Source organism: Calliphora vicina, chromosome 1, assembly GCF_958450345.1.
Source record: "Calliphora vicina chromosome 1, idCalVici1.1, whole genome shotgun sequence".
NCBI lineage: Eukaryota > Metazoa > Arthropoda > Insecta > Diptera > Calliphoridae > Calliphora > Calliphora vicina.
In genome coordinates this window covers 115,208,632-115,236,057 of record NC_088780.1, presented here as the reverse complement: position 1 = coordinate 115,236,057, position 27,426 = coordinate 115,208,632, and the positions used below count along the sequence as shown (strand labels likewise).

General features: G+C 28.5%; 1 protein-coding gene across 1 annotated transcript in view; it reads left to right on the top strand.

Annotated features, from left to right (window-relative positions):
• LOC135952301 (uncharacterized) overlaps positions 1–27,426 on the top strand; it is a 155,856-nt gene that overhangs the window by 74,228 nt on the left and 54,202 nt on the right. Inside the window, exon 4 of the mRNA XM_065502178.1 lies at positions 17,808–17,941. Within this exon, the coding sequence (XP_065358250.1) occupies positions 17,808–17,941 (134 nt within the window). The remainder of the gene's footprint in view (positions 1–17,807; positions 17,942–27,426) is intronic.

Sequence of the window (27,426 nt, the reverse complement as noted above, 5' to 3'; positions counted from 1 at the left end):
GCTATGACCTATTATGGACCGATCATCATAATGAAATTTACCAACATTTTTAAGAGATTTATGCACTTTAAAGCGATTTTAGGAAGCGAGTCTTATATGGGAGCTATGACTAATTATGGACCGATCATAATAAAATTTGGTAACATGAATTTTGTATATATACAAAATATATATATATGAAAACTACCTCTAGGATTGACTAAAAAAGCCGCAAGATACAAAACTCAGACAAATTTTGGGGGTGGAAAATTAATAGCGGTCGGCCTCATATTGCACCCCTCCATTGGCTATTATCGGTCAGTTGTTGTGGTTTTTATTTTTAAGGTTTTAGAAACACTTACACACAAAATATGAAAAAAATCAATTTAAAAACCTTTGTCTTGAGTTACAAAACATTTATTTTAATAGATATCCCACTCGCATCCCACTAAGCGACCAAAAAGGTTTTAAAGGAAAAGACTTAAGCTTTCTTTTGAGAAAAAAACATTAATAAAAAAAGAGTCCATTTTGGAAAAAAAAAGTCAAAAAGGTTTTTGATTTTTCCAAAAAAAGTAAAAAATTGTATGTCTTGAGTTACAAAACATTTTTTTTATAGATATCCCACTCGCATCCCACTAAGCGACAAAAAGGGTGTTAAAGGAAAACACATAAGCTTTCTTCTGAGCAAAAAAAAAAATTAAAAAATGGGTCCATTTTTTTAAAAAAAGTCAACAAAGTTTTTGATTTTGCAAAAAAATTCAAAAATTTTAAATCTTGAGTTACAAAATATTTTTTTTGATAGATATCCCACTCGCATCCCACTAAGCGACCATATAGGTCGCTTAGGAAAAGACCTAAGCTTTCTTAAAAAAAATAAAAAGGGCCCATTTTGAAAAAAAAAGTCAAAAATATTTTTGATTTAAAAAAAAAAAATCAAAAATATTTTATTAAATTTTTTTAATTTTTTTTTTCGAAAGATTGCATAAATAGCTATCTAAACTATTTGGGACACATTTTGCTAAGAACAATAGGTAATAAGTTATATGGTTAAAGTTGGTTCACTTGACGTGAAATGCCCCATATATATAAAAGTTATTTGGAGCGAAATTTGTGTAGATGCATATATAAATTAAATATTTATGACCAATGAAGTCCAAGTTCGGGAGGACATTTGTATGACCGATTTCAGCCAATTTCAATAGGCTTTAACCTTGGGTCGAACAAATTATATGTACCAAATTATCGAAATATCTTCAAAATTTATCGGAAAGTGATTCTAAGTCGATTAGAATTAAGGTGGGTGTTAGATTAATATTGTTGGAAGTTACACACATCTGCATAAACACATTATACCATTATACCACTATGGTGGTGTAGGGTATAATAAAGTGTAATAAAAAGTAGGTACAGAAATATATATTTGATTCAAAGGAAATGGATTCTTGTAAAGGAAAGATCTTACATTTCTTTCATGTACCGCATTAGAGGCAAGCTATAACGAAAGTGACTATGAGCTATCAATTTTATATTGCCAACATGTTTAGTTATTTTATCCATTGTGCATATCTGTCATTTGAGTGTTTAATACAAAAAAAACTCTCTATGAGCTAGAGAATATCTTCAGTTTGCTTAATACAGATGTGCTTTAGCTGTCTTCTATTTTCTGTATGTATTTTTGCCTTTTTCAACGTAAATGCCACCAAAAACGGATTTTAGATGTCAGAACAAATTTCAACCATATTTAATGTCAAATTGGAAACAAGGATTAAATCAGTTGATGTTATATACTTCAGTGTATACGCATACTCATGATGAACAAACTGCTGCTATTAACAAAATAAATTTATACATACACATATGGGGCATTTCATGTCAAGTGAACCAACTTTTGAAATCGATGTCTTCCAATCTGGATGACATCGCATCCCACTATGCTACCAAATAGGTCTTAAAGGAAAAGACCTAAGCTTTCTTTTGAGCAAAAAAAAAATTTTTAAAAAAGTGCCCATATTGGAAAAAAAACTTCGATTTTTCAAAAAAAAGTAAAAAATTTTATGTCTTGAGTTACAAAATATTTATTTTCATAGAAATTCCACTAAGCGCCCAAATAGGTCTTAAAGGAATAGACCAAAGTTTTTTTTGAGCTAAAAAAAAATTTGAAATGGTCCATTTTGAAAAATAAAGTCAACAAAGTTTTTTATTTTGCAAAAAAGTCAAAAATTTTATGTTTTGAGCTACAAAATATTTATTTTGATAGATATCCCACTAAGCGACCAAATATGTCTTCAAGGAAAATATCTAAACTTCATTTTAAAAAAAAAGTCAAAAAAGTTTTTGATTTCGGAAAAAAAAATATTAAACATTTTTTCGAAAGATTGAAGAAAGAGCTATCTAAGCTATTTGGGACACATTTTTCTAAGAACAATAGGAAAAAACCCCTGCTTGTCCAAAATGTAAAATTTTGACCCCCTCTAACTCAGTTCTCGAGCGATCTTGTTGAAACATTGTGTCTGAGTTACTATCCAATAGAACTAACCTTGGTGCACATTTCATCCCGATCGGAAGACATCGATTTCAAAAGTTGGTTCACTTGACATGAAATGCCCCATATGTATATGTATGTATGTGTGTACAGATATTGCAAGTATGTACGTATGCTGAACAAGTATCAAGTACAAACAATCATAATAGAAAACCAACATTTTAAATACATATACGTATATTTTTTGTGTGTATATTTGTGCTATTTCTCCTATATTAGGTTCTTTTTGTATTCGATTTTACTATAGTACTCGGAAAAGACAATGTGAAATAAATCTAAAAAAGAAGCTTTGTTTGTCAAACGTTTAAATCAGTAGACCACTACAACTACTCAAAAATAAAAAAAACTACATACTCACATGCATATAGGCACACACATACATACATATGTATGCCACCTATGTATGTGTCAATGTATTAGATATGTATATGAGTATGTGCATGTTTGTGTTCAATTGTATGTGGCAATTGTGATATTATTTCTACACGACCCAGTAACCTAAACACTTTTGTTGCAAGCATTTGTTGATCCATTGTTCAAATGAAAACACATGCCATTGTCTATTTTAACAATTTGATGGAATCGTAATGCTAAAGGATCTTGTTTTTTTTTATTATTTAATGAATGATACTCTAATTGATGTCATACCACATTTAAAGGTTTTTCTTTTGTTAATTTCTAAATTAAACAAAAATTAATGGATTGTTAAATTAAAATGAAAAACTAAATCAAAAAAAATAAAACCTAATAATTTATTGGAGCTATGACCAATTATGGACTAGGGTTCTATAAGTCGATTGTTCGAACAATCGACTATTTCCTGAAAAAAGTCGAAAAGTCGAAATCGACTTTTTGGTCGGAAAAAATTCGAACAATCGATTATGTTATCTCAAAAGTCGATAAAAGTCTAAGAGTCGAAAATAGTCGATAAACGTCGAAAAAGTCGATAAAAGTCGACTTTTTAAATTGTAAAAAAAATATTGCTCTTGCAATTTTTGTAGTGTATGCTAATATATGTAAATAATAAATAAATAAATGTTTATAAAATAAAGCTTTTTTCTACACAAAATTCTTACAACATTATTCTAACTATTATCGCCTTGATAAATTTCATTTTTATTGCTAAACATTAAAAAAGGCGCATCAATAAATGTAGAAACCATGTATTTTTTACAAGAAATGGTAAAAAGTTGAAAAAGTCGAAAATAGTCGAAAAGTCGATTTTGTTTCAGCTATAGAACCCTATTATGGACCGATCAGCACGAAATTGGATCGTGTGATTTATGTCTATATGAAAATAATTGATGTTGACTTTTATGTGTATACCAATATTTTTAGGAGATTTATACACTAGGGTGGCCCTTAATAAACGAAAGTTGGATTTTGGCCATTCTCACCCCCCGTTTGGTGAACATTAATAAAAAATCATCCTGAAAAAATTTTAGGTAAATCGGTTTGGGTTAAGAATTTTGCAAGCCCTCTGAAGTTTTGAGATGCATTTACAAAGGGAAAAAAGGCATTTTTTTCAGTTTTTGTAAAAATTTTGCCATTAAAAAATTACTTTTCCAATTTAGTTTAAAAGAATAGAAATGTGTATGCAATTGTCGTTCTAATGAGACATAAAAAACAGAAATTGGTCAAAAAATGTAAAAGTTATTAAAAAATCGCCAGGCCATTAACGTGTCTCAGACACGTTACCACCATTAACCAACCAGCCAGACTGACGGACAACGTTTCAGAATGTGATTCTGAGTCGGTCGGTATACTTAAAAGTGGGTCTTAGACAAAATTTGTTGGACGTTACAAACATCTGCTCAAACGCATTATACCCTCCCCACTATGGTGGTGTAGGGTATAAAAATAAAAAGATTACGTGATAAAAGCATAGCTTAATAAATATGTTTAGTATTGCTGTCCTTCTCCCCTCGTTATTAGGTACTGTAGTTTAGCTTGAAAAACCTTGTCTGTATATTTCGATTGTTTATCATGAAGCTTCAGACAAACACAGCTAATTGCTGTGAACTGACCCATTCAGATAGTGAGAAATATATTGAAATTATAATGGAAACCCTATAACTTATAACGTATTTGAGTAACCAATATTTTCAAAAATTACCTAAACTTAAATATGCCATCAATATTTGGTATCTGTGAGACAGACTGAATTATAAATTGATATTTTCGGAAATTTTCGTAATTTTACCGGCCGGGAAATCCCGGGAATTCCCGTAAAATTATTGCCGGGAATTCCCGTGAAATTTAAATTTTTTCCAGGGAAAAACTGGAAATTTAAAATTAATTAAAAATACTTTAATACACTTAAATATAACATCTATGTTTAATGAATGGCTTCTTCCAAATATTAGTGGAGGTTTTAAACCCCATTAAGGATACAGTAGAAGCATTAAGCCGACATTTTGCTATGATGAACACTCTTTATGAACAGCTGTTATAAAAATTCTACGATTTCTCAAAAAATGGTTCTTGCAATAAAATGTTAAGTTAATAAACAATATAACAGCAGACTTATGTAAATTTCCTAATAACTTCACAACATAACAATCTAAATTATAATACAAAAAGACAATGTTCATACATACGCTTATTTGACCACAATGTTCCCTCATCAGTTCAAAGCGATGATGACGATGATTTAAAATCAAATGCTGAACGTTTTATATCAAATGCTGAAAGTCGTTTTAAGTGGGAATTAGCTTTATTTGAAGCAAGTAGCAATCGGAGAAAAAATTTAGATTGTCTTTATAATGCTTTATTAACGATAAATCCACCACCTGTTTAAAACGAAAGAGTTTTCTCGGTGTCTGGAAACTTTGCCACTAAAATAAGAAATCATCAAATGACTTACTGAATGCATTTTGAAAACTAAAACTGCATTACAAATGCAATTAAAATATTGATCGACAAGAGCTTTACATCATGAATATCGCTAATATTTAATTTTATAGTAACAAATGATCTCCAAATATTTGATCCAACATTTTTGTTTGTTTCATGTTAGTAGAATTGAATTGTAATGTATTGTTTTTAATTTTCTTTTAATAAAATTAAACAATTTTGTAAAATAATATTATTTTTTACTTATTTTTCTAGTTGAAAAGAAGTTCCCGGGATTTTCGGAATTATTTAAATTTTTCATTCTCTTTTCTCGGGAAATAAAATTATCTGGGAAACCCCAAACCCTAGAGTCAACTCATAATTTTTAAATTTTCATATTTTGCAAGAAATCGATGAACAGTGGTCATATGTACACACTGTAAAAATTTAACATAATTTTCTCTACACTTTCGCCAAAAAATACAGTTGTAGCATTCATTGTAATGTATTAAATAATATAGATTTTTTGCTTCTACTGAAAATTTTTAAATTTTGTGTTGACTCTCTTTAGATGAACCAGTTCGATATATTTTAAAGTATTTTTAATTTTTTTTAGAAATTTTTATAAAATACATACAAATTCCTAGAATATTTCTCAATTTCAAGAACACTTTATATAGTTTCAGTGCGCTGCTATTCATAGTCTATTTTAAGAGAAATTTCAACTGCTTTATTTATAAACTGTTGCAAAAAAGAAATTACCATTGAAAAGCTATGTATGATACAATGATATTGTGCCAATTTGACAAACTGGAAAATAGACAAATATTACACATCAACAACAACAACGAAGTTGTCATGATATGTCAATGGCAATTACGGGTTAAATCAAGCGTCATGTGTGGCAAATGATGCCAAAAATGCATGATATTCAGTCACCCTGATATAAGCCTGACGAATTCGTACAAAGGGAATGATACATACATACATAAGTATGTATTCAAAACTAGTTACATACTCAATACTTCAAATACTCCAGTACGATACTTCATGACGATATTGAAAATGAAAAAAAAAATTATGTATGAACAAAATCGAAATGGTGGAAATATATACCCGACAATGAATAAGTAAAGAAGTTCAGCTACATATACATATGTATATATTTTAGCACTTAAAATTAAACAAATTATATGGTACTGTTTTCTAAAAGCACTAAAATTACAGTTTAGTTCATTATATTTCATAAGTTTGTTTGAGTTCATGGTTTCAAAGTAACAATATCTATTAGAATTTGTTAAGACTTCATATATATAATTTGACTTCAAATGTTCCACAAATTCAAATAAGTCCTCTTTAAAATGAATCTCAAGCAATTCACAAACTTCTAACTTTCTAGCTATTTTATTTAAATACATATTTCTAATACATATTTTTCAACATCATATTTTTCTTTATAATTTCCCTGTTTTTAATCTTTTTAATTAATGTCCTCAAACTACTAAATCAAATTGGCGTAGCTAAAGAGTAATGAAGGCGGAACAAGAGAAACGAGGATAACACGAAATTGTATCCTCTGTAAATTATTTTTCAAGTGCATATTTTCATAAAACCCTACAACTCAACAGCGAATCTACTTACTGGCTTAACAAAGTAACTAATGAAGAAAATAATTTCCATGACAAAAGGACCGCTAAGTAAAAAATCATTTGCCAGGACTTAAACCCTAAACCAAGGCTACATTATCACTGGCAAAATATTAAAAAAAATCCAAAGCATTTCAAACAAAGGGTTGCTATTTTTGCTGTTGTCTTATTTATTTATACATTTTCGCTTTTCTTTTAGCGTTACAATAACAAAGAAATAGCAAAAAAACCAAGGATGAGTGTAAAATGAGGCTGTTAGGTAATTTTGTAAAAAAAAACTCCAAGAAAATGAATGAAAAAAGGTTACCAATATCAAGTTAGTTGTTGTTTGTTTTTCACCATTATAATATCTAAAGGGTTCTTGATAGGCCAGCAATGTTGGTAAAAAGTCAATTTTGTGTTACTTGACATTTTTATGCAAATTAAAAACACATTTTTTTAAACTTAAAATTAATAGAAATAATAATCAAAAACAACAACGTTAGATAAAAATTGTTTACCAAGCAGCAGGAAAGTGGGTGTAGAGGATATATTTATATTAGAATTTAGTTTTAATGAGTCAAACATTTTCAGCATGACCTTTTCACTTTTGCTTTCATTTGATTTTCTTCATCTTTTTGGAAGCTTTTTTTATCGGATCTCTATCATGCCACGATTTGGTTTGTTTGTGATATGTTTATTTAATTTTATTTTAAATATTTTTTTCTCTCAAAGCAAAAAATAATTATATATTTTTTTGTTGTTTGCCCTTTTTTGTGGGCACTTAAATAATGATATTAAATGATTAACTAAAAATTTTAAAAACCGACCCTTTGAATAAAAATTAGGGCAAAGAAAAATTGTTTAATAAAATTGCTCACTACCCAACCACGAAGAGAATATGGCATAAATTATATGTAATTACTTTTTTTCGCTTTCGTTGTATAAAGTTTTTGAAGGATTTTTTTTTAAATATATGTTTGAGTGTTGGAGTAAGTTTTGTTTATGTTTTTAATAAGATAATATAAATTATATTTAAGAAACCAATTATGCGTAAGAATTGTTAAAGATGACATAAATATACATCTGATTACAAAAATTGCTTTAGCAAGCAAAATGTTTTTACAATATTGTTAAAATGATTTTGCAGTTAAGTCCGGAAGATAGGTGTCATTAAAATTGTACCAAGGTTTATCCAACATTTTCACTCATATTCAATTACTATTTTTAAGAGAACGAGACATAAGTATTTTAGGAACATAAATGATAAGATGCGACTGTTAGTTCTTTTTCAGAGAAATTATTTTTTAATATACATATTTTACTCTCAGTTGCTCCTCTGGTTTTACCAGAAACTTACCGTAAACTTTTTTTAATAAATTATGCATCTTGATACCAAATTCTCAAACTCTGTTAGCGAACTATAAATGTAATTAAAATGTTCTGTGATTTTGCTGCTATTCATCACAGCAATATCCATTATTTGATTGGTATTCCTACAAATGTTTGTTCTATGACAATCTGTAATGTACAATAGAATAATTATTTTTTTTTTAATTTTAGATATTTGGAATTTGTTTATGGATTTTTTATATTCGGCAGAGTGCACTAATTTTTAACTATCACTAATAGTTAGTGGTAGTGTAAAATGATTCACTAAGTTTTTTAATGTTTAGTGATGAATTGAAAAATATAAGCCTCACTCAATAATAGTGATAGTGTAGTTAAAAATTTTTAACTAATAATATTTTGAAAATAGTTAAAATATTTTTTTTGCAGACTAATGAAATAATTTTTCTACACTAAAATTTTTAGTTAAAAAAATATTCCTGCACTATTTTTTTCAACAATGAAATGTTTTACTCTATTCATAGTTTATGTTAATATATTTTAGGAAAAAACATTAAATCGGTCTATAAATACACAAATAACAATAAAAAGAGAAATAAGCAATACATAACACAGAAAATAATTAGCGACTATTGGCTTTGAGTAAAACAAGCTTTTCGAAATTCGAATCACTTAATTTATTATTCCGAGGAGAATCCACCATTCCACTAAAAGAAAAAAAAAAAACGGTCTACTGGAGCAGAAGAAGCCAAAGGCGTGTATTTTCCATTTTTAATATATCTTTTAACAAATTAAATCTTGTAATGTCGTATGATTTTTTCAAGTCATTATTTTTATTTAATTTTTTAAGTCAAAATTATTTTTCATTACATATGTATATATACATATTTAGTATTCTAGTTTAAAGTGGAATAACTTCATGATCACTAATTTTGAATATATTAGTGCAAAGAAAATTATTGAAGCTTTTTTTAGTTATTGTTAATTTTTTTAAGTATTTGAGTTTAGTGCTTATTTCTACACTACCACTCAATTGATTTATAGTTAAAAAAATATCACTATCACTAAAAAATATTAGTGACAAAATATAAGCTTCACTACCACTAAAGCTGGTGAAAATTAGTTGAAAATATATTTTTTAAAATAATATTTAGTGCTAGTGAAATTTTGATTGCATTCAACATTTAGTGGCTACCCTCAACATTGATATTCGGCGTGAAACAAATTCTTTGAAATAATTGTGTGTTTCTCATTAAAATTAAGTTAAACATAAATAAACATTTCTAAATAATTTAATTGCTTTGTTATAATTTGCTTATCAAGAAATAATTATACCCTACACCACCATAGTGGGGAGGGTATAATGCGTTTGTGCAGATGTTTGTAACGCCCAAAAATATTAGTCTAACACCCACCTTAAAGTATACCGATCGAATTAGAATCACTTTCTGAGTCGCAATTTTGAAGATATTGCGATCAAATTTGATACATATTATTTGTTCGGCCCAAGGACCAAGCGTATTGAAACTGGCTGAAATCGGTTCATTATTTCACCTAGCCCCCATACAAATGTCTTTTCGAAATTTTACTTTATCGGTCATAAATGTTTAATTTAAATATGTATCTCTACAAATTCCGCTCCAAATAAATTTTATTTATACAAAATTCATGTCATAAAATATTGTTACGATCGGTCGATAATTAGTCATAGCTCCCATATAGACCCGCTTCCGAAAATCACTTTAACGTGCATACATCGCTTAAAAATGTTGGTATACACACAAAATTCAACACAGTTAACTCTAATATAGATATAAATCACACGACCTAATTTCATGGTGTTCGGTCCATAATTGGTCATAGCTCCCACTTCCGAAAATCACTCAAAAATATAAATTATTGAAATTTTAAAAGAAAAATGTTTTTGCTCCTTTACTTAGTGTAGGGTATTATATGGTCGGGCTTGACCGACCATACTATCTAACTTGTTTTTATTTAATTTCAAATTAAACAAGTAAGAGTGTTATATTAGGCGATTGGTAAAAGCTATACGAATCGTATAATTAATATTAATTTAAATTTTTCAAATATTGATCATATGCTGTAGCAATTTAGGTATGTGCGATTAATCGATTCTGATTAATCAATCATTCATTCGATTGGTCAAAAATTTAAGTTATTCATATTTATCAGTAATTGAATAATATCGATTTTGATTGTTCAAAGCCAAGATTAATCGATTTGTTGCAAACAATGTATACCAAATAGTCCTCTCAATAAATTTGTATGAAACTTTCGACGAAAATATCCATATAGAAAAATTTTAAAAAAATAAACCTAAATATCTCTTGAACTAAAAGAGGTAACCTCATATGCAAGCGTAGGCCTTTGAAAGGACTATTTATTTTTTGAATTTGAGCTTATTCGTATCATAAATAGATTTTTTAAAATCATTCCACCTACTTTTCTCATCAAATGCAAATCAACTGTAAACCACCTCACCTTCAAATTTAGCTACCGAATTATTTCCAAAAAAAGAAACATTTCTAAACCAAAGCGCATCCCTATTTCTACATATTCGGTATGCAAAAAATAATTGCGTATTTCGCATTAAAATAATGTTGTAAATATATTTTAAAAAAAAATTACAATATTTGCTATGATGCTATTTTCTTCTCATTAATTAATTTTTCATTGTGTCCACATTAAAAGATATATATAATTGAATTGGTGGAAATATTTGTTTTATGTCTTATGTATTGGATTCAACTAAAGCTGTTGTTAATTAACATAAATTATAAGTAGTAACTTTTTATATTGCATTTGATTGAGTTTCAAAATTTAACATGTTTGCTTTACGTTTTCTAGTCATATTTGTTACAAATGTCAACTGTCATTTTTTAATCTATTCTTTCGTAAGAGAATCAACAAATCCCCAATTTAGTACATACAATATCTAATAATAACTCTATTACTTAAGGAAATGAACACATTTTAAAAAAGAATTCTACCTACTTTTTGCTTCTCATTCAAACAAATAAAGTTAATACTTAAATGGTATTTGACAATTCTAACACTTTCTCATGTTCTAGAATGACATGTGCCAACATTGATAGTTTTTTCACACTAGACACACTCTTTGTTACAGTATAAGCGAATAAAACATATTGTGCGTAAAAAATCAGTTTACTTTTCATTACATACTAGGGTATTCAATTAATCGGGTTCCTGGTTTAATCGGTTAATCGGGGTTTAGATTTAATCGGTTCATTTTAAATTATTCGATTAAACCGATTAATTTGTATTTTAATTTTATATTGAAAGGAAAAATACTAATTTTGTGTACTTTTATAAGCATTTTGTTAATAAAAAAAAACATAAAAACAAAACATAACAATTCAATAAAACAATAAATAGGGAATCTTCTGAAATAATCTTTTAAAAAAAGAATATAATTTAAATGCTTTCCTTTTAAACGATTTTTTTACTTTTTAATAAAACTTGACATGACAAAACTCTCTCACTGATTGTAGAAATCGAAAGTAAGGCATGATAAAGAATATCCAATTTCTCAGTTATGTTTTTAGTTTTCTCTAAGCATATCAAATCCTCCATCATACCATTGGAGTTCTTTTTGGATGTTTTAGATTTTGAATAATTTATTAGTTACATCAAGTTCTGATAAAAGACTCGTTTTCGTCTAATACCATGTCATCCTCGGACTCATTAGGACAAAGTTCATCATAGAAACATTCTAGAAAAAATGTCATTTCCAAATTCCTTAATTTCAGTTGTCGTACAATATGTACTTCAAAAAACTATTGCTAGAAGAAAATGTTCAAGAGTTAAGAAATAAAATTTGTGTGTTTTAAACTGATGAACTGAGTTCTGATAAAAGACTCGTTTTCGTCTAATACCATGTCATCCTCGGACTCATTAGGACAAAGTTCATCATAGAAACATTCTAGAAAAAATGTCATTTCCAAATTCCTTAATTTCAGTTGTCGTACAATATGTACTTCAAAAAACTATTGCTAGAAGAAAATGTTCAAGAGTTAGGCAATAAAATTTGTGTGTTTTAAACTATATTTCTATATAAAGTGCAAAAAAAAACAAATTTCGGTTATCGGTTAATCGACACAAATTAATCGCTTTATTTGTTATTTGAAAATTAACGGTTAATCGATTGAATACCCTATTACATACTTTGCAAAAAAACAAAACACACATGTCATTTTATTTAGCAAGAGAATTATCAAAAGGATGAACTAATAATGGAAATATGCAAGTCATTCATTGTCAGTGATTCAATGTATAAAAGCCTGATATAGTACAATTAAGGTTTTTTTATGGTTTTGAAGAGCACTACCGAGCATTAGTTTAAGTAGTAATAAGAGTTTAACGAAATTGCATATTTTTAGGTTTACTATCATTCATCCATCTGTCTATTTATGTTACATCAAATAATTTGACAACTAATATAGCTCTGTGCAATATTTTATTTGGATTTAAGAACATTATGCTTCTTAGAAAATGATTTCGTACACAGAGAAAACAGATTCGTGATAGCAACCGAATTTGTTGCCAATCGAATGATTCGGTTGCACACATAGAATTTTTCAGTTCTAACAACAGAAAGTCAGTTGATAAAGAAGAATTTCAGTTGAGGCAACCAAACTTTAGTTACCCCTTCCAAAATATTGTAGCCACAACTGTAAAATTCGGTCACTAAGATAGAATCATTCGATTGGCAACAAATTCGGTTGCTATCACGAATCTGTTTTCTCTGTGTATAGTTAATGAATAAAGGCAATGGCACCCAGCCTTTATTCATTAACTGTACGAAATCATTTTCTAATAAAGCAACGTTTCCGCATACACCGTAATCGGCACCAAAAACGAAATTCCTACATTTGCACCGAAAAAATGTTCTGAAACGAAATTTTTTGTACAAAATTTGTATAATTTTTTGTGATGATTTTCCTTTAAACTATGGCTTTCAAACGTTCATTATTCTGAAATATTATTCATCAATGAAAACGGATGTAAAGTACGGCTGGGTACGGTAGTTAACTATTTTTTGTTTCTTAAAAATTCTATGAAAAATTAAGTTTTATTTTTCATTTACCCGCATCCATACATATTTCTTTTTTCTAATTTGAAAGCACACAAGTAAAATAATGCCCGTTATACTAAAATACTGAATATTTTTACAAAAATCTGCTCTCGCGTCAACAACTTTGAGTGTTCGGGTTATAATTAAATGGCAGATCAAGTAGTTTAAAATTTCATTTTATGAAAGCTTATGTCCTTTAGTACGATTTATTCGTACATCACTTTGCAATCTAACATATTTATTTCACTTTTTGCCGATTCACCGCATTATACCACAGTAGTATTAATTAGTATTAATGGCAAACTATTCAGTTGTGGGTATCGATACTCAAATCAGGAAACTTTTTGATGAAACATAATTTGAGAGTATCTTAAACGACGTTGAAAAAGGTTGTCTAAAGGTAGGGTCACACATGGCAAATATTCTCAAAAGAGCGTAACTACTTTTTTAATACAAATTTGTTAGACGTATTTACTCTTACAAATGTTTTGTAAGATCAAACCGCATCAAATAAAATAAAACAGAAGTTTTTGTTTTGAATCATCCTAAGTAATAGAAGTTTTCGAAATAAATAAAACAATTCAAATATAAAATACATAAAAAAGTTAAAATTACGGATATTGCTCCAATTACCACACTCAGTCTGATAGTTTTTCATTGGCAGTTTTATTATTGCCCCCATTCATTCATCGTTTGCATGGAGAAAAAAGATACCTGCACCTGCTAGGAGATTTGTCTGAAGAAGTTCTGGTGGGCTTTCGTCTTTTTCTGACAACTTTCATTTTTGAGTTTTGCAACGGCGAACATTAATTTTCGATATTTCGAATCTTAATTAATACTGTGTTGTTGGCTTCCTGCTCAATTTTCGAGGTTTCAATGTTTCCTTCGTTGTCATAACCAGTGATTGTCTCAAAGCGGTACATCTTTGATATATCTACATTGGTAAGGACCTGACCGACCTTCCTTCATTTATATATTTTGTTCTTCCTGAATGAGATTTTATCGATCTCTATGTATTTCTACAGAAAAGATCAAGTTTAAATTCTACTAATTATTATTACCAAAATAGGTCGTCGTTAATTAAATTGTGCACAGTATACTTACAAGAAAATGTTGGTTCTTGTTGGAAATGTCACAACTACAAACACATGCAGAGTTTGACATACATTCCCCAACAATATATTGAGATACGAGTATAAATTCATGTAATTGTTTTATTTACTTATCCCTAATAATATGCCTTTTTTTTTTTGGGTGACAATGTTGATGGTCTTGTCTTGTCTAGCTTACATCCTTTTGCTCACTTACTGTCTCTCGCTGTTCGTTTGTTAGTTTGAGTGTGTGTCTGTAAACCAAAGTGTTTTTCATTTATTCTATTACAATTCTATTATATTTTCATATCATTTATTTAATACTAAATATGTACGTCTGTCTCTTTGTCCATTTCTTTGCTTCGAAATACATGTTCATTATGGTGGCCCAAAAAAAATGTATATATGTTGCCAAATAAAATACAAGTTTAATTCATTCTAAGATATCGTTTATCAAAATTTTTGTCCTGGGTTCAGTATTAGGTGAGCTAATAAAAATTTCCATTCTTAAGGTTTTTGTGATTTTTTTCACATTTCTCGCAAACGAAACATTTATAATATTGATAACATGTGAAAGTTCTTTGTAAGTCTCTTTTAATTCCATATGAAAAATGATCGTGTAACTCCAAAAATATTCAAACGTTTGTAATTTTTGGCATTACTTTTAAGTGTTTTAAATATTTTCATATAATTAGTTAAAATATTTAGTTTAAATTAAGAATTTCACCAATATTTTTTTTCGAAATTCAATATAGTTTGAATCAAAGCTGTAAAAGAATTCATTCTCTAATTCTATTTTAGAAATTTAACTATATTTTAAGGAATTAACAATTCTTATAAGGCATTCTGTAATTCGTATAATTAATTCTTAAAGCTTTTGATGTTGTTGAATCAATTCCTAGGTGAATTAATTCCTATAGAATCATAAAATTCCTTCTGAATGAATTCTTATCAATGTTAAATACACTATGAATTATAATTGAATAGATTGAATGAACATTTTGATTTTTAATTCAAAAATATTTTAGTGTTCTTGTTTTTAAGTTCTTGTTAGTTCACTTAAAAGGCTAACAAATATTTATTCAATTGGTCCAGTTTATAAACAACTATTTTAAGAAGAACATAAAACTAAAAAATAATTATATGTACATATGTATATGTTAAGGGGGATTTGGATTAAACAAAAATTAAAGTAAATGGAATCATGCAATCCGCAATTGTTTCCATTAATGCCTTATTTTATCATTTTCACTTTCCCTGTTATTTTTCATTTTTTTATTTACATAAATAGAAATTATTGAACAATATTTTTTATTTAATTTTTTCTTGGTAGTTTTGTTATATAATGAAAGAAATAGATTTGCACTGTACCAACTTAAATTAGTAAAAGTTCACAAATGATAAGATATGATGATATTAGGACAAATAAATATGTTAATATACATATCCTAACAAATGGGTTTAAATTTGTATTATGATTATTTTATGATTTTCTCTCTAATTACAAAAATATAAATATTCAATTTAGAAAAGTGTATATATATTTCGTGTTTGCCGAATGTATATTGATTTTAATATTAAACTATTACAAATTTGTAATAGAAGAAATTAAAACAATATAATGATCATTCAAGTGAATTCATTCCTTATAAGAATGATTTCTGTTGTAAATTAATTCTATTCAATGTACAGCCTTATGAATGAAGCTAAGGAATTATTTACGGTGAATGGTTTTAACGAATGGAAAATTCCAATAATTAAAGCCGAATTATATAATTTGAATGATACATTCAAAATGTTCAAGCTGAATTAAAAATATAAATGAATTAATTCTCAATTGAATACATTCTTTCACAGCTTTGATTTGAATTTTATGGAAACCTATTTTATTCCCGATCTACATATGTGTCACAAAGAAAGCTTGACAAACAACTATAATTTGTTTGCGTGAATTTTTGCAAGTACTTTAGGTAAACTCAAATGTCTGTTTTAGAACACAATGAAATTATAAAGTCGAAAGCTAAAAAAATTACGCTTATTCTTACATCCATATTGTCAATGTCTTGAATATATATATCGGGTGAAACATTCAAATATATTTCGAAATAGATTGAATTTCTAAAACGCAGGAAACCGTTTCAGTATACATGATGATGATTTTAACTAATTATAATATTTTAAATAATTCTATGTCAAAATTTAAAAAAAAAAACATAAAATTATTGCTAAAAAACAAACTAAGGTTTAATTTTAGTTGAAAACATCAACACGTTATGTTGCCCCCATAGAAACGGGGCCAACCTAATGAACGTCTGTTTGATATCTAGATAGAGTATGTGCGTGTCTGTATATGTTTGTGTATATTTGGATAATTAGATTTGTCATTGTGCATTAGTTTTGATTTTATTATTTGTGCTGGTTTGTGCTTTCTGTGGAGACTCGTTCCTAGTGATTACTTTTATGCGTTTGTTATTTGACATTTTCATTTGTTTCTTTTTTTTGTAATTTTTTGGCATGGCCTTTCTGGCTTTCTGTATTTTATTTGGTATTGTTAATTCTATTTAAATTAATTAAATGTAATAACACATAATGTTGGTTTTTCTATTAAATTAATGTCACTTATTTTAGATTATATTTTAAGTACAATTTCATTTGTTTTATTAATTATTGAATAATATAAATGAATTTATTCTTATTTGTTAAAATCTTATGACTTAATGTGTTAATAAGAATTTTGTTTTATTTTAGATTTAGTTATAATTCAATAATGCATGTTGTACGAGTAATTTGAGTAAATTATATCTGAAGGGTATTTGCAACAAAAGTTCTTTGTTTTATGTAATTAGATTAATTTATAGAAATAGCAATTTTTGTTATTAAGGAAATTGCAAAAGTTTGTAGTTTTCTCTTTATTTTTTAACAATAAGTACATACATATTTAATATTAGGTTATTTTGATAAGATTGAATTATGATAATTCCTATTTGCATGAGCATTTGTATAAGAAAGATACAAAAGTGAACTATAAATAAACAAACAAGCATAATTAGACAATTTTTTTGTATTTATTATAAATGGCATTAGTATACTTAAGATACCTTCACATTTATCTGAGTTCTCTTATGAATAAAATATTTCAGATATAGCGTAAAGCAGAATTAATTCTAATTGAAACTGTATACAAATATATGAGTTTTTATATCTCTTTGAAAATTTTATTGAAAGGAAGGAAAACATTATTTATATATTTTCTTATTCTTATTTTTCAGAACTTCCCGATAAACGTCCTCAATTATTTACTGAACACACGCGCTATGAACCCGGTGATATATTAAGAGCAAATTGCAGTACACCTCCCTCCAGACCTAAAGCAGAGCTTAAATTTACAATAAATAATATGGTGGTAAGAGCAAAATTGTTTGATACAATATTTATTAATATTTAATTTGAGTTTTAATTATAAATTGCTAAATTCTTTTTAGAATTTAAAAATTACAGCAACTTTGAAATTAAATTTATTTTATAAAAAATACTTCTTTAATAAGGCGACCTACTTTTATCCATGTTTCAAAGGAAAATGCGCAGCGCATCTTTCCGTACCTTTTTTTCAATTTTGTTGTTTGTAATTTTGCAAGCCACAAAGCTTTATTTTCAAATACAATAGAACTTTTTTTTTTATTTTTGTTAACAAAAGTAGATTGTCGTTTTAACACTAAACGAACTGAAGTGCATGCAGTTCCTTCACATTGCTTGGAAAAATAATATAAAATTCACTATTGTATTATAAATATTCTGGCAAAAGTGACCTCTTTTTTTGCATCAACGCAAATGACTTTAAAAATGCCAAGCATGAAAAAAAGAAACATCATTAAAATAAGGGAGAATATTTTTTGTTAGAATTCTGCATAAAAATCACAATGAAAAGAAAATTTCAAAGTAAATTCGAAGATATAATAATTTTTATTTTTCTAAATTAATATTAAAAAATATGTATCTGGATTAATTTATTCTCACAAAATGACAGTGAAATATTAATTAATAACAACTTTACAGAACTACGGTTGAGATTTTAAAGCGCATAGGAAGGCCCAAATTAATAAGAACATGTTAACCTCGGAGGCCAAGAAAAAATAATAACGCCCGAAATATGAATACTGAAGAAGAAATTATCATTCCTCAATCTGTGAAAGACGCATTGAGCTGACTTTATATCGAAAAGTGGATAGAGAGCATAATATCTGTAATTGAAAATTAAACTTGTAAATGGATTTTTTCTTTTTAAAAAAAAACATGATAAAGTCGTAAAATTTGAGGCGAGGCTCGTGGAAAAAGGAATTAAATACAAAGAAACGTAATTCGATACGCAAACCTAGGAGTAATAAAATATGATTATATATTGTTAAATGCTTGTTTTCACTTTGGCAATTATGAACCATTCCATTGACATATATACCACATGGATGGGGAGATAAAAGATTGAAATATTTAAAACTAATGCACATAGTTTTACTTTTTTCAATATGATTTGAATAGGAGAAAGCTTATTACAACATTTTAAGGGCAAAAATAATAGTTTAAACTGACTATATTTAATTTTTTAATTTAATTGGTATGTTTTAGGAAAATTCTGTCACGTTCGATATACCATTGTATTTATTATATACATTCAAAGGTTGTTTTATATAAATATGACGGATTGTAAAGGAAAAATAATTGGTTTAGTGTAAGAAATTAAAAGAAAACATAACGCCTCTCACGATTCGCATATTTCTACATGTACCTCACGTACGATATACACTGATTTCGATCAATATTTTAGACAACAATGTTTCGAAAGAACTTATTATTTTTTTTAAAATATAGCACCCTCTGAATAGAACAGATACTCTTATTTTTGCAAAATCTATTTCACCATATTGGTGTACAAATATCACGTACGATGACATGGAATTGCCCATATAAAACTGTTTGTTTTATAGATTTAAATTAAAAGTAACAGATTTTATAAAAATATCACTTTATATTTGACACTCGTTATATCATTCTCTTGTTTTTAATTAATAAAATTATATACTTAATTTTCAACCATATACTTAAGATCTTTATAAAAGTGTTCCAAATAAGCTTGTTTAAATATATGTAAGTCTTCTTAATTCTTGATCTCGTAACTTTTCTTTAAATTGTACCACAAAATTTCTGCACTTTATTTTACCTTATTTTAAAAGCACATACCACAGAATTCATATTAACTTTAAGTTACCACCTAGGACCTCTTACAACCTAATATGTTCGTTCTTCTTTAACCAACTTCCACTTATAACTACGAGTGTGTCAATGATACTTGACCAAAAACATGGCCTTCATGTCATATTAAACGAAAGGTTTAAAAAATCCACACTACATAAAATAAACTAAGAAAATGCTGTCTTTAGCCCAACCAAAATATAAAAAAAGAACTGCATACAAATTCAATAGAATAGCATCATGGAAGAGCACCTGCAGTTAACTATGCCGGCTACATATAACCATGAGCTTACAGTGCTTTCAACTTTTTGTGTCACACATTCCTATAAACATGGATTTTTATAACGATTATTGCAAATGCCGTTACCACTATTCCATCTACTGCTCGGCTATTGTAAGGAGCATCACATATATGTACATACGGAGAGAACAAGTGTTTGTATAGTTGCGTGGCTTTAATACTCTTTTTTTTGTTGTTTCCTCAACAGTTGCTTACAAAATTGTTCGTGTAACATTAATTGATCGAAATTAATTGTATTTTGTGGTAATAAGAAATATGTCAATAAAGTACCCTGCTTAATATTTTAATAATATTACACTAATACCCCGGTTTGCGTCGCTTCGTTCTGCGTCGGCTTCGAAGTTGCGTCTTTTAAAATATCTGCGATTTCGAAGTTGTGTGGATTTTGTTCAAGTTTGCATTGCATGGCTTCGAAGTTGTGTCGTTAGTGTTTCGATTTTTTTCAGTTTGCGTCGCATGGCTTCGAAGTTGCGTCGTTAGTACTACGATTTGCGTCGTTAATATGAAAATATTTGTATTGAAAAATCTATTTTTTCAGCAAAAGTTATGAATCTAGGAACCAAGTAAATGAAAATCAATACAAATGTATGGAAAATCGTGCTTCGTTTTGCGTCGTTTGGGTTTGCGTCGCGTTTCTCCGGGCCCAATTAGCGACGCAAACCGGGGTATTAGTGTAATTGTAGAAATGGAAAAAATCGATATTCTGCTCTTTTTCTGAGATCCTTATAGATAATAAAAAGTTAATGTAGCTATGTCTGTATATCTGTATATTGGTTGAAATTTAATTTCATATCATTAGCTTAGTGTGCAAATAGGCTAAGTCCATTTTCACAATCATTTGTTTTAAATATTTTTGGAATCTGTTGATATATATGATGGGAATTTTAAGCTAACAATATCAGATATACATTCGAGAATGACGCTAAATCAGCCCATCAATAGCTGAGATATGAGCAAAAATCAACGACTACCTAGATTTGTATAAATATGATAATTTATTATGAATCTTTACTAGTTTCCTACCAGACACTATGTATGACAATATATAAATCGTTTATAAGGTCTCTTTAGTATGATCAATTTTGTTGATTACTATACTGATATAACATTCCGTAAAGGTCTCACTGGGCAACTTGTAAATGTACTACTTTTCTAGCTGGTTGGAATGTATTATAATCTAGTAGTTTATATTTGTTGTTGTTGCTGTTAATGTTACTTGCGTTTTTTCTCCTGCTAGTGTTGGTGGTTGTGTTGTTGTTTTTTTTCTTTTTTCTTCAATCAAAAACACTTCATGTGTAAAGCACTTTTCACATGCGATTTGTGTTGAAAAGCGACAAGAGACATTATTTAAAGGTGACATGGCGCAAATAAACAAGAACACTTACTCACACATACCAATCTACGTACACAGTCACATATGCACAGTTATGGGAATGAAACCCAGCAGTTTTATCTATCATTCTATCTGATAATACTAGTAGTTATATTGGACTGGTTATTTGAACATGTGCATGTCCAAAGGGTGTCAATTGACCCTATTCAGATTACAAAGATGCTGTCTGATAGATGATCCAAAGTTATTGGCGCATGGGATACGCATACCGGTTACATAGAATCAGTTACGTTACTAGTTACTTAACTGCTTAATAACGTAGCTACATAATTAGTTATTTCAACAGGTACATGCCCTAAGCGGAAGCTAATTGACTTAAAATTGTCAGTTTTAAAGACACAGATAATGTAATAAACGACTATTTGTAAACAAACCTTCCTCTGGTTATTTTATATTTACTACGATGCACATGTTTGGTATTGGATTAAAGTGCATACAATTCTGCCAAAATTAAAGTTGTGAGTAACTTAGTTTATTGGCGAGCGCTCAAAGTCAAATAATTTTTACAAATTTTGCAAGCTGTTGATAGAACCATCAACTTCAGGTGTTTAATAAATAATTTTTGTTTAGATAAATGTTTTGCAAATATTTTGTAAGTTTTTTTTAAAGTGTTCCATTATTGGGGTTTTTTCGATATATAGATTGAGTTTAAAAAGTTCAGGGCGAGATCGTTTAAATTCCATTAAATGCTCTTAAAATATGAACTTTCTGCTTATATATACAGAAAAAAAATCGTCCGGGTTTATTGAGGTTTTTTACTTATAGTGAAAGAACTCCTCTTGCTAAAAAACATATTCTGATACAAAACAGGTTAAACAATTTTTTTCTTACAGTTTTTTTAAAGTTGTGTTTTTATGTATTTATGATTGTTCATTACAAAAATTAATAATATTGTCTTTGTGGCTTTTTTTTAAATAAATTTATACAATTATAAAATTTTGTGAAAAACAGAAATTAGATTTTAAATTAAATTTATGCTAATGTAAATACATATAATTAATTTATGTTTTGAATTTTTTAATAGCACATTAAGTATGCTTTTATTTCCAATTTAATTCAGTAATTTATCGCTTTCCAATCCAAAGTTACAGCATAAATTGTGAACTAAGGTCTTTTTTTCCAAAAAAACAATAACGCGCTTAACGGGTTAAAAAAAATTTTTTTTAAACTTTTTTTGTTTCTAAAGTTCTGTGTTTTTATGGATTCATGATTATTCATTACTAATTCATTACTTTTTTGAAAAAATTTGTAAATTTATACAATTTTGTGTACAACAAAAATTGGAGTTTAAATTAAATTTATACTAATACAAATACATACAATAAATTTATATTTTGAATTTTTTAATAGCACATTAAGTATGCTTTAATTTACAATATTATTCAATAATTTATCGCTTTTCACTCCAAAGTTACAGCATAATTTTTTTTTCTAAAATGCTGTGTTTTTATGTTTTTATAACTCAACAATAAAAAACAAGTAAGGAAGTATGGTCGGTCAAGCCCGACTATATAATACCCTACACTAAGTAAAAGAGCAAAAACATTTTTCTTTTAAAATTTCAATAATTTATATTTTTGAGTGATTTTCGGAAATGGGCCTTATATGGGGGCTATGACCAATTATGGACCGATCACCATAAAATTAGGTCGTGTGATTTATGTCTATATTAAAGTTAAGTATGTTGAATTTTGTGTGTGTACCAACATTTTTAAGCGATTTATGCACGTCAAAGTGATTTTCGGAAGCGAATCTATAAGCGGATATATAAGGGCTATGACTAATTATGGACCGACCGTAACAAAAAATTAGTGACATGAATTTTGTGTATATAAAACTTATTTGGGGCGGAATTTGTGGAGATACATATATAAATTAAACATGTATGACCGATAAAGTCCAATTTCGGGAGGACATTTGTATGGGAGCTAGGTGAAATAATGGACCGATATCAGCCAGTTTCAATAGGCTTGGTCCTTGAGCCGAAAAAATAATATGTACCAAATTTCATCGACATATCTTCAAAATTGCGACCTGTACTCTGCGCACAAGGTTTACATGGACAGCCAGCCAGCCAGCCGACCAGACGGACGGACGGACATCGTCCCTACACCCCACTATGGTGGTGTAGGGTATAAATATAATATTTTAAAACTACGGCTTCTATGAATTAATCGCCACTTTGGGTGCCAATCAACCCACTGTGCGATGGTACCAATCTTCCATGTGTTATCTACAATAGGACAATAAAAAAACCGGTATCAAAAAGACCACGAAAAATACCAACTATAAGTAATGCTTAACAAAATAGTATCATATGACTGGCCAGCACTAGGTTACATAGCGTAAGTAAAATAACTAGTCTCTGAAGTATATAAAATAATTTTCAAGTTATTTTTAAAGGACAGTTATATATCTGACAAAGTCAATTTACCTTGTTAGATAATATTAGTGTTGAGCAATCTTTGTTGAAACTTTTGAAATGACTACATATTGAGATAACAAGGTACAATATACATTTTTTCTTTGCACACACATTTTGTTGTCTTTTTGTTTTTTTTTGTTTGAAAAAGAGAAGTAACACTCAGGCAATTAATATGCCTATATATATTTGTGTTACTTTCTTTGGAAAGGTGATAGACTGTAGAAGAAAAGGTTGTGAAAGGAGGAAAAAAGCTTTTTTAATAGACAACTCTGCAATTGCGCGTTATATTTGTTATTAGTGCAGGTTGCAGCGCCTCTGGTGGTGAGATGGCATATTTATTTTGGACAGACCAAAATAAATATGCTCAAATATGTTTGCTATTGAATAAAAACATTAACTGATATTTTCATAAGAAATTTGGTACAGTGTACACACATCGTTACACTAGAATACGAAGCAAATGTATTGTTGTGTGAGTTTGGCTAACTCTGCTTTATAGTGAGTAAAATGGCTTAAGCCAAAAGTGGAATGAAAATAAAAAAAATTAAACATACTACACGTTAGATTACAAAGGGGGACTAAGAGACTACTGCCTCTCAAATAGATTAAATAAATAGCGGTAGATTAATTAACAACTTTCTTAAGTACAGTACAAAATAAACGTTTAAATCGACTACACTCTAGATTACTTCGATCGACTACACTCTAGATTACACTAAAGTGACAATTGACTTCATACTAGATTACGATAAATTGACAAAGTCAATTTATATATTACAGTCCCTTAAAGCAACTTTGGGCCTATTTATTTTACTTATGCAAAGTAATATAGAGTAGGTCAATCGTATTATTTTAAAACTTAGTACAATTATTGGCATAAAATGACACTTAACTATTGGTGTTTTCTTTTCTGGCATAAATGATGCATTTATTCTGCCTTTTACCCTTCTTTGTGTTCTTTTCTGAAAAAAATGTAGTTTGGTCGTGTTCTTTTCTTATAATGTTACCCTAAAACCCTGAATATATGCTACATGTTTCACCCTCAATTTTATCAAAGGGTTAGAAATGCACCACTTTTTATGTAAGCAAAAAGTATAGTTTTTTAATATTTAGAAGCTACATAAAAGAAAATTGCAGAAATGGTAATGATTGTGTTCTATTGTGATCGTTAAAAATCCAACACATTATGAGGGTATGGGTAGCATTTAATAAATGGTACACAATATATATTCAAAATTTTGTTCCAGAAAAGAAAAAACCATATGTCTTTTATTATTGAGTTATCTATCATTGTACTATCACACTCTATGTAACCGGCATGTGAATCACGAGCTTTGGACTAGATTGCTTAGTCACGAAGCTAATTATGTATGTAGCTAGTGGTAAAAATCACTAGTTTTGGAATCTCACCCAGAACTGCTGGGGTATTTATACACACACGTATGCAAGTATATGTGTAGGATACATATACTAATATTACAATGGGAGGGAGCAGCAGCAGCAAAATAATATTTAAAGCGCTTAAACATCGCACAAGAATTTCAACAATAAAAACTTACAAATCCCACCATAGTTAAGCAGTACTCCACTTTTGAAATACAAAAGATTAAGTACATGCTCAAGCACAAAAGCGAGTTATTTAGTCGGTTGCCACGCCAACTTACATTTGTTAGGATATTGGGCATTCGAAATGGACATACCACCTGCAAGCCTTTATTGGTAAAGTAAGAAACATATAATAACACCACCAACAAATAAATATTTACAAAAAAAAAAAATACTCAAAAAGAACACTTTTTTTTACAAAATATGGATAAAAAAATCTATTCGCACATGTGAAAGAGCAGAGACCTACAAGGTAGTATTGTTAATACTGGTGTTACTAAATAAAGGTATACATATGTACATATATGTAATTCACACACAGTTTTCGTAAGCAATTATATAACTACATGTATACATACATAAGTATATGAGGAAAATAAAAAATTTTGGAAAATCGTTGAAACTGGCTTGTAATTCGAAATGAAAAAAAAGTGGAAATCATCTTTCCGATGGACTTCAGAACGCTTGTAATTCGAAATGAAAAAAAAGTTGAAGCAATATATATTAATATATCCGCTATTTGAAATCGAGACGAAAATAAACAAAAGCTGTCAGTGTCGCACTTGCTTTTATATATGAAGGTTGAGTTACTTCTTTTTCATATTTTTTCAAAGTAGAGTTTGGTGAAGGGTATATAAGATTAATGTAAACAATATTTTCAAAAACTCTGATAGTTCCGAGAGATTTCTAGGAATCGGCATCATGCCAATCCCACTTTAGCGAAAGATATATTTTTAAGATTTTTTTTAAATTCTCATCTTTAAACCAAAATAACTTTTACACGCAATGAGAAAAAAGATTAACGCGAACAGTTTTAGCTACCAAAGTATTAGGGTATACAACTAGAAAATGGTCTTACGACACAAACCATAAGAAAAATATTTTTAGCCATCTTCTCCAACCTTTTTGAATTTCCTCATATGTATGTATGTTAGTCTGTGAGTATAGTTTACTTAATATTATATTATAAAAAAAACATAGTACTTTCTCAGTTGTTACATTTATTACCAATACATATAATTTTTATTCTTATATACATACACTCATAGAGAAAAATACATAGTTCCCATACAACTGTCCATTTACTAAGTTACAATATTTGTTTTCTCCTATCGCATTGTATACTTTTCTTCCTTGAAAGTTTAGCTGTGGTTTTGCGGTTGTGTCACCACGAACTAAGTTTCTCTAGGGGCTACTTGCACTCTCATAATAGGACACTTGAAATTTTTGTCCTTGCAACTTGCAGTTATTTGGTGTCCTTATTATAGTTATTTTTAAAGGTAATAGGCCAAGAGTAGTACAAATTACATTTTGTGTGTATGAGTTTACATTCTTTGTTGAAATATTTGTTTTTTATAGCAGTGGATAATAAAATGGTTATTATTGCTTAAACGCGGTTTTCTGAAGTCGAGTGAATTCAAAGATTTTAAAGACTAGCTGTATAATAGACAAGGTAATTGTTGAGTGTTATTTAGATGGAAAACGATAAAGCAGATGATAATTTTAATTTAAAATTTAAATTACATATAAGTATGAGGCTTATAGTCGGCCATTTTTGGCCATATTGTACCTTACACCACAGTGTATTCGCAGAAAAATAAGTTTCCTTCTAATTATTTTAAATTTAATTGAGACTTCATAAATATCTATGATTAAAACTAAATATCTTCGACTGAAGCTAAATAGGGAATACATAAAGGCTATTGATTGAAACAAAATTGAAACTTTATATAAATCTACGATTGTGGATAAATTTGGGCTACATGAACATATAATGGAAGCAAAATCGGGACAGCAAGAAAACCTTAGGTGGAAGCTAAATATGTGCTACATATGGATATATGATTGAGAATGCAAAGGTATCAACAATTTAAGATCTATAGAGACTACATTCTGATCCATGATTGTTCATAAATTGAT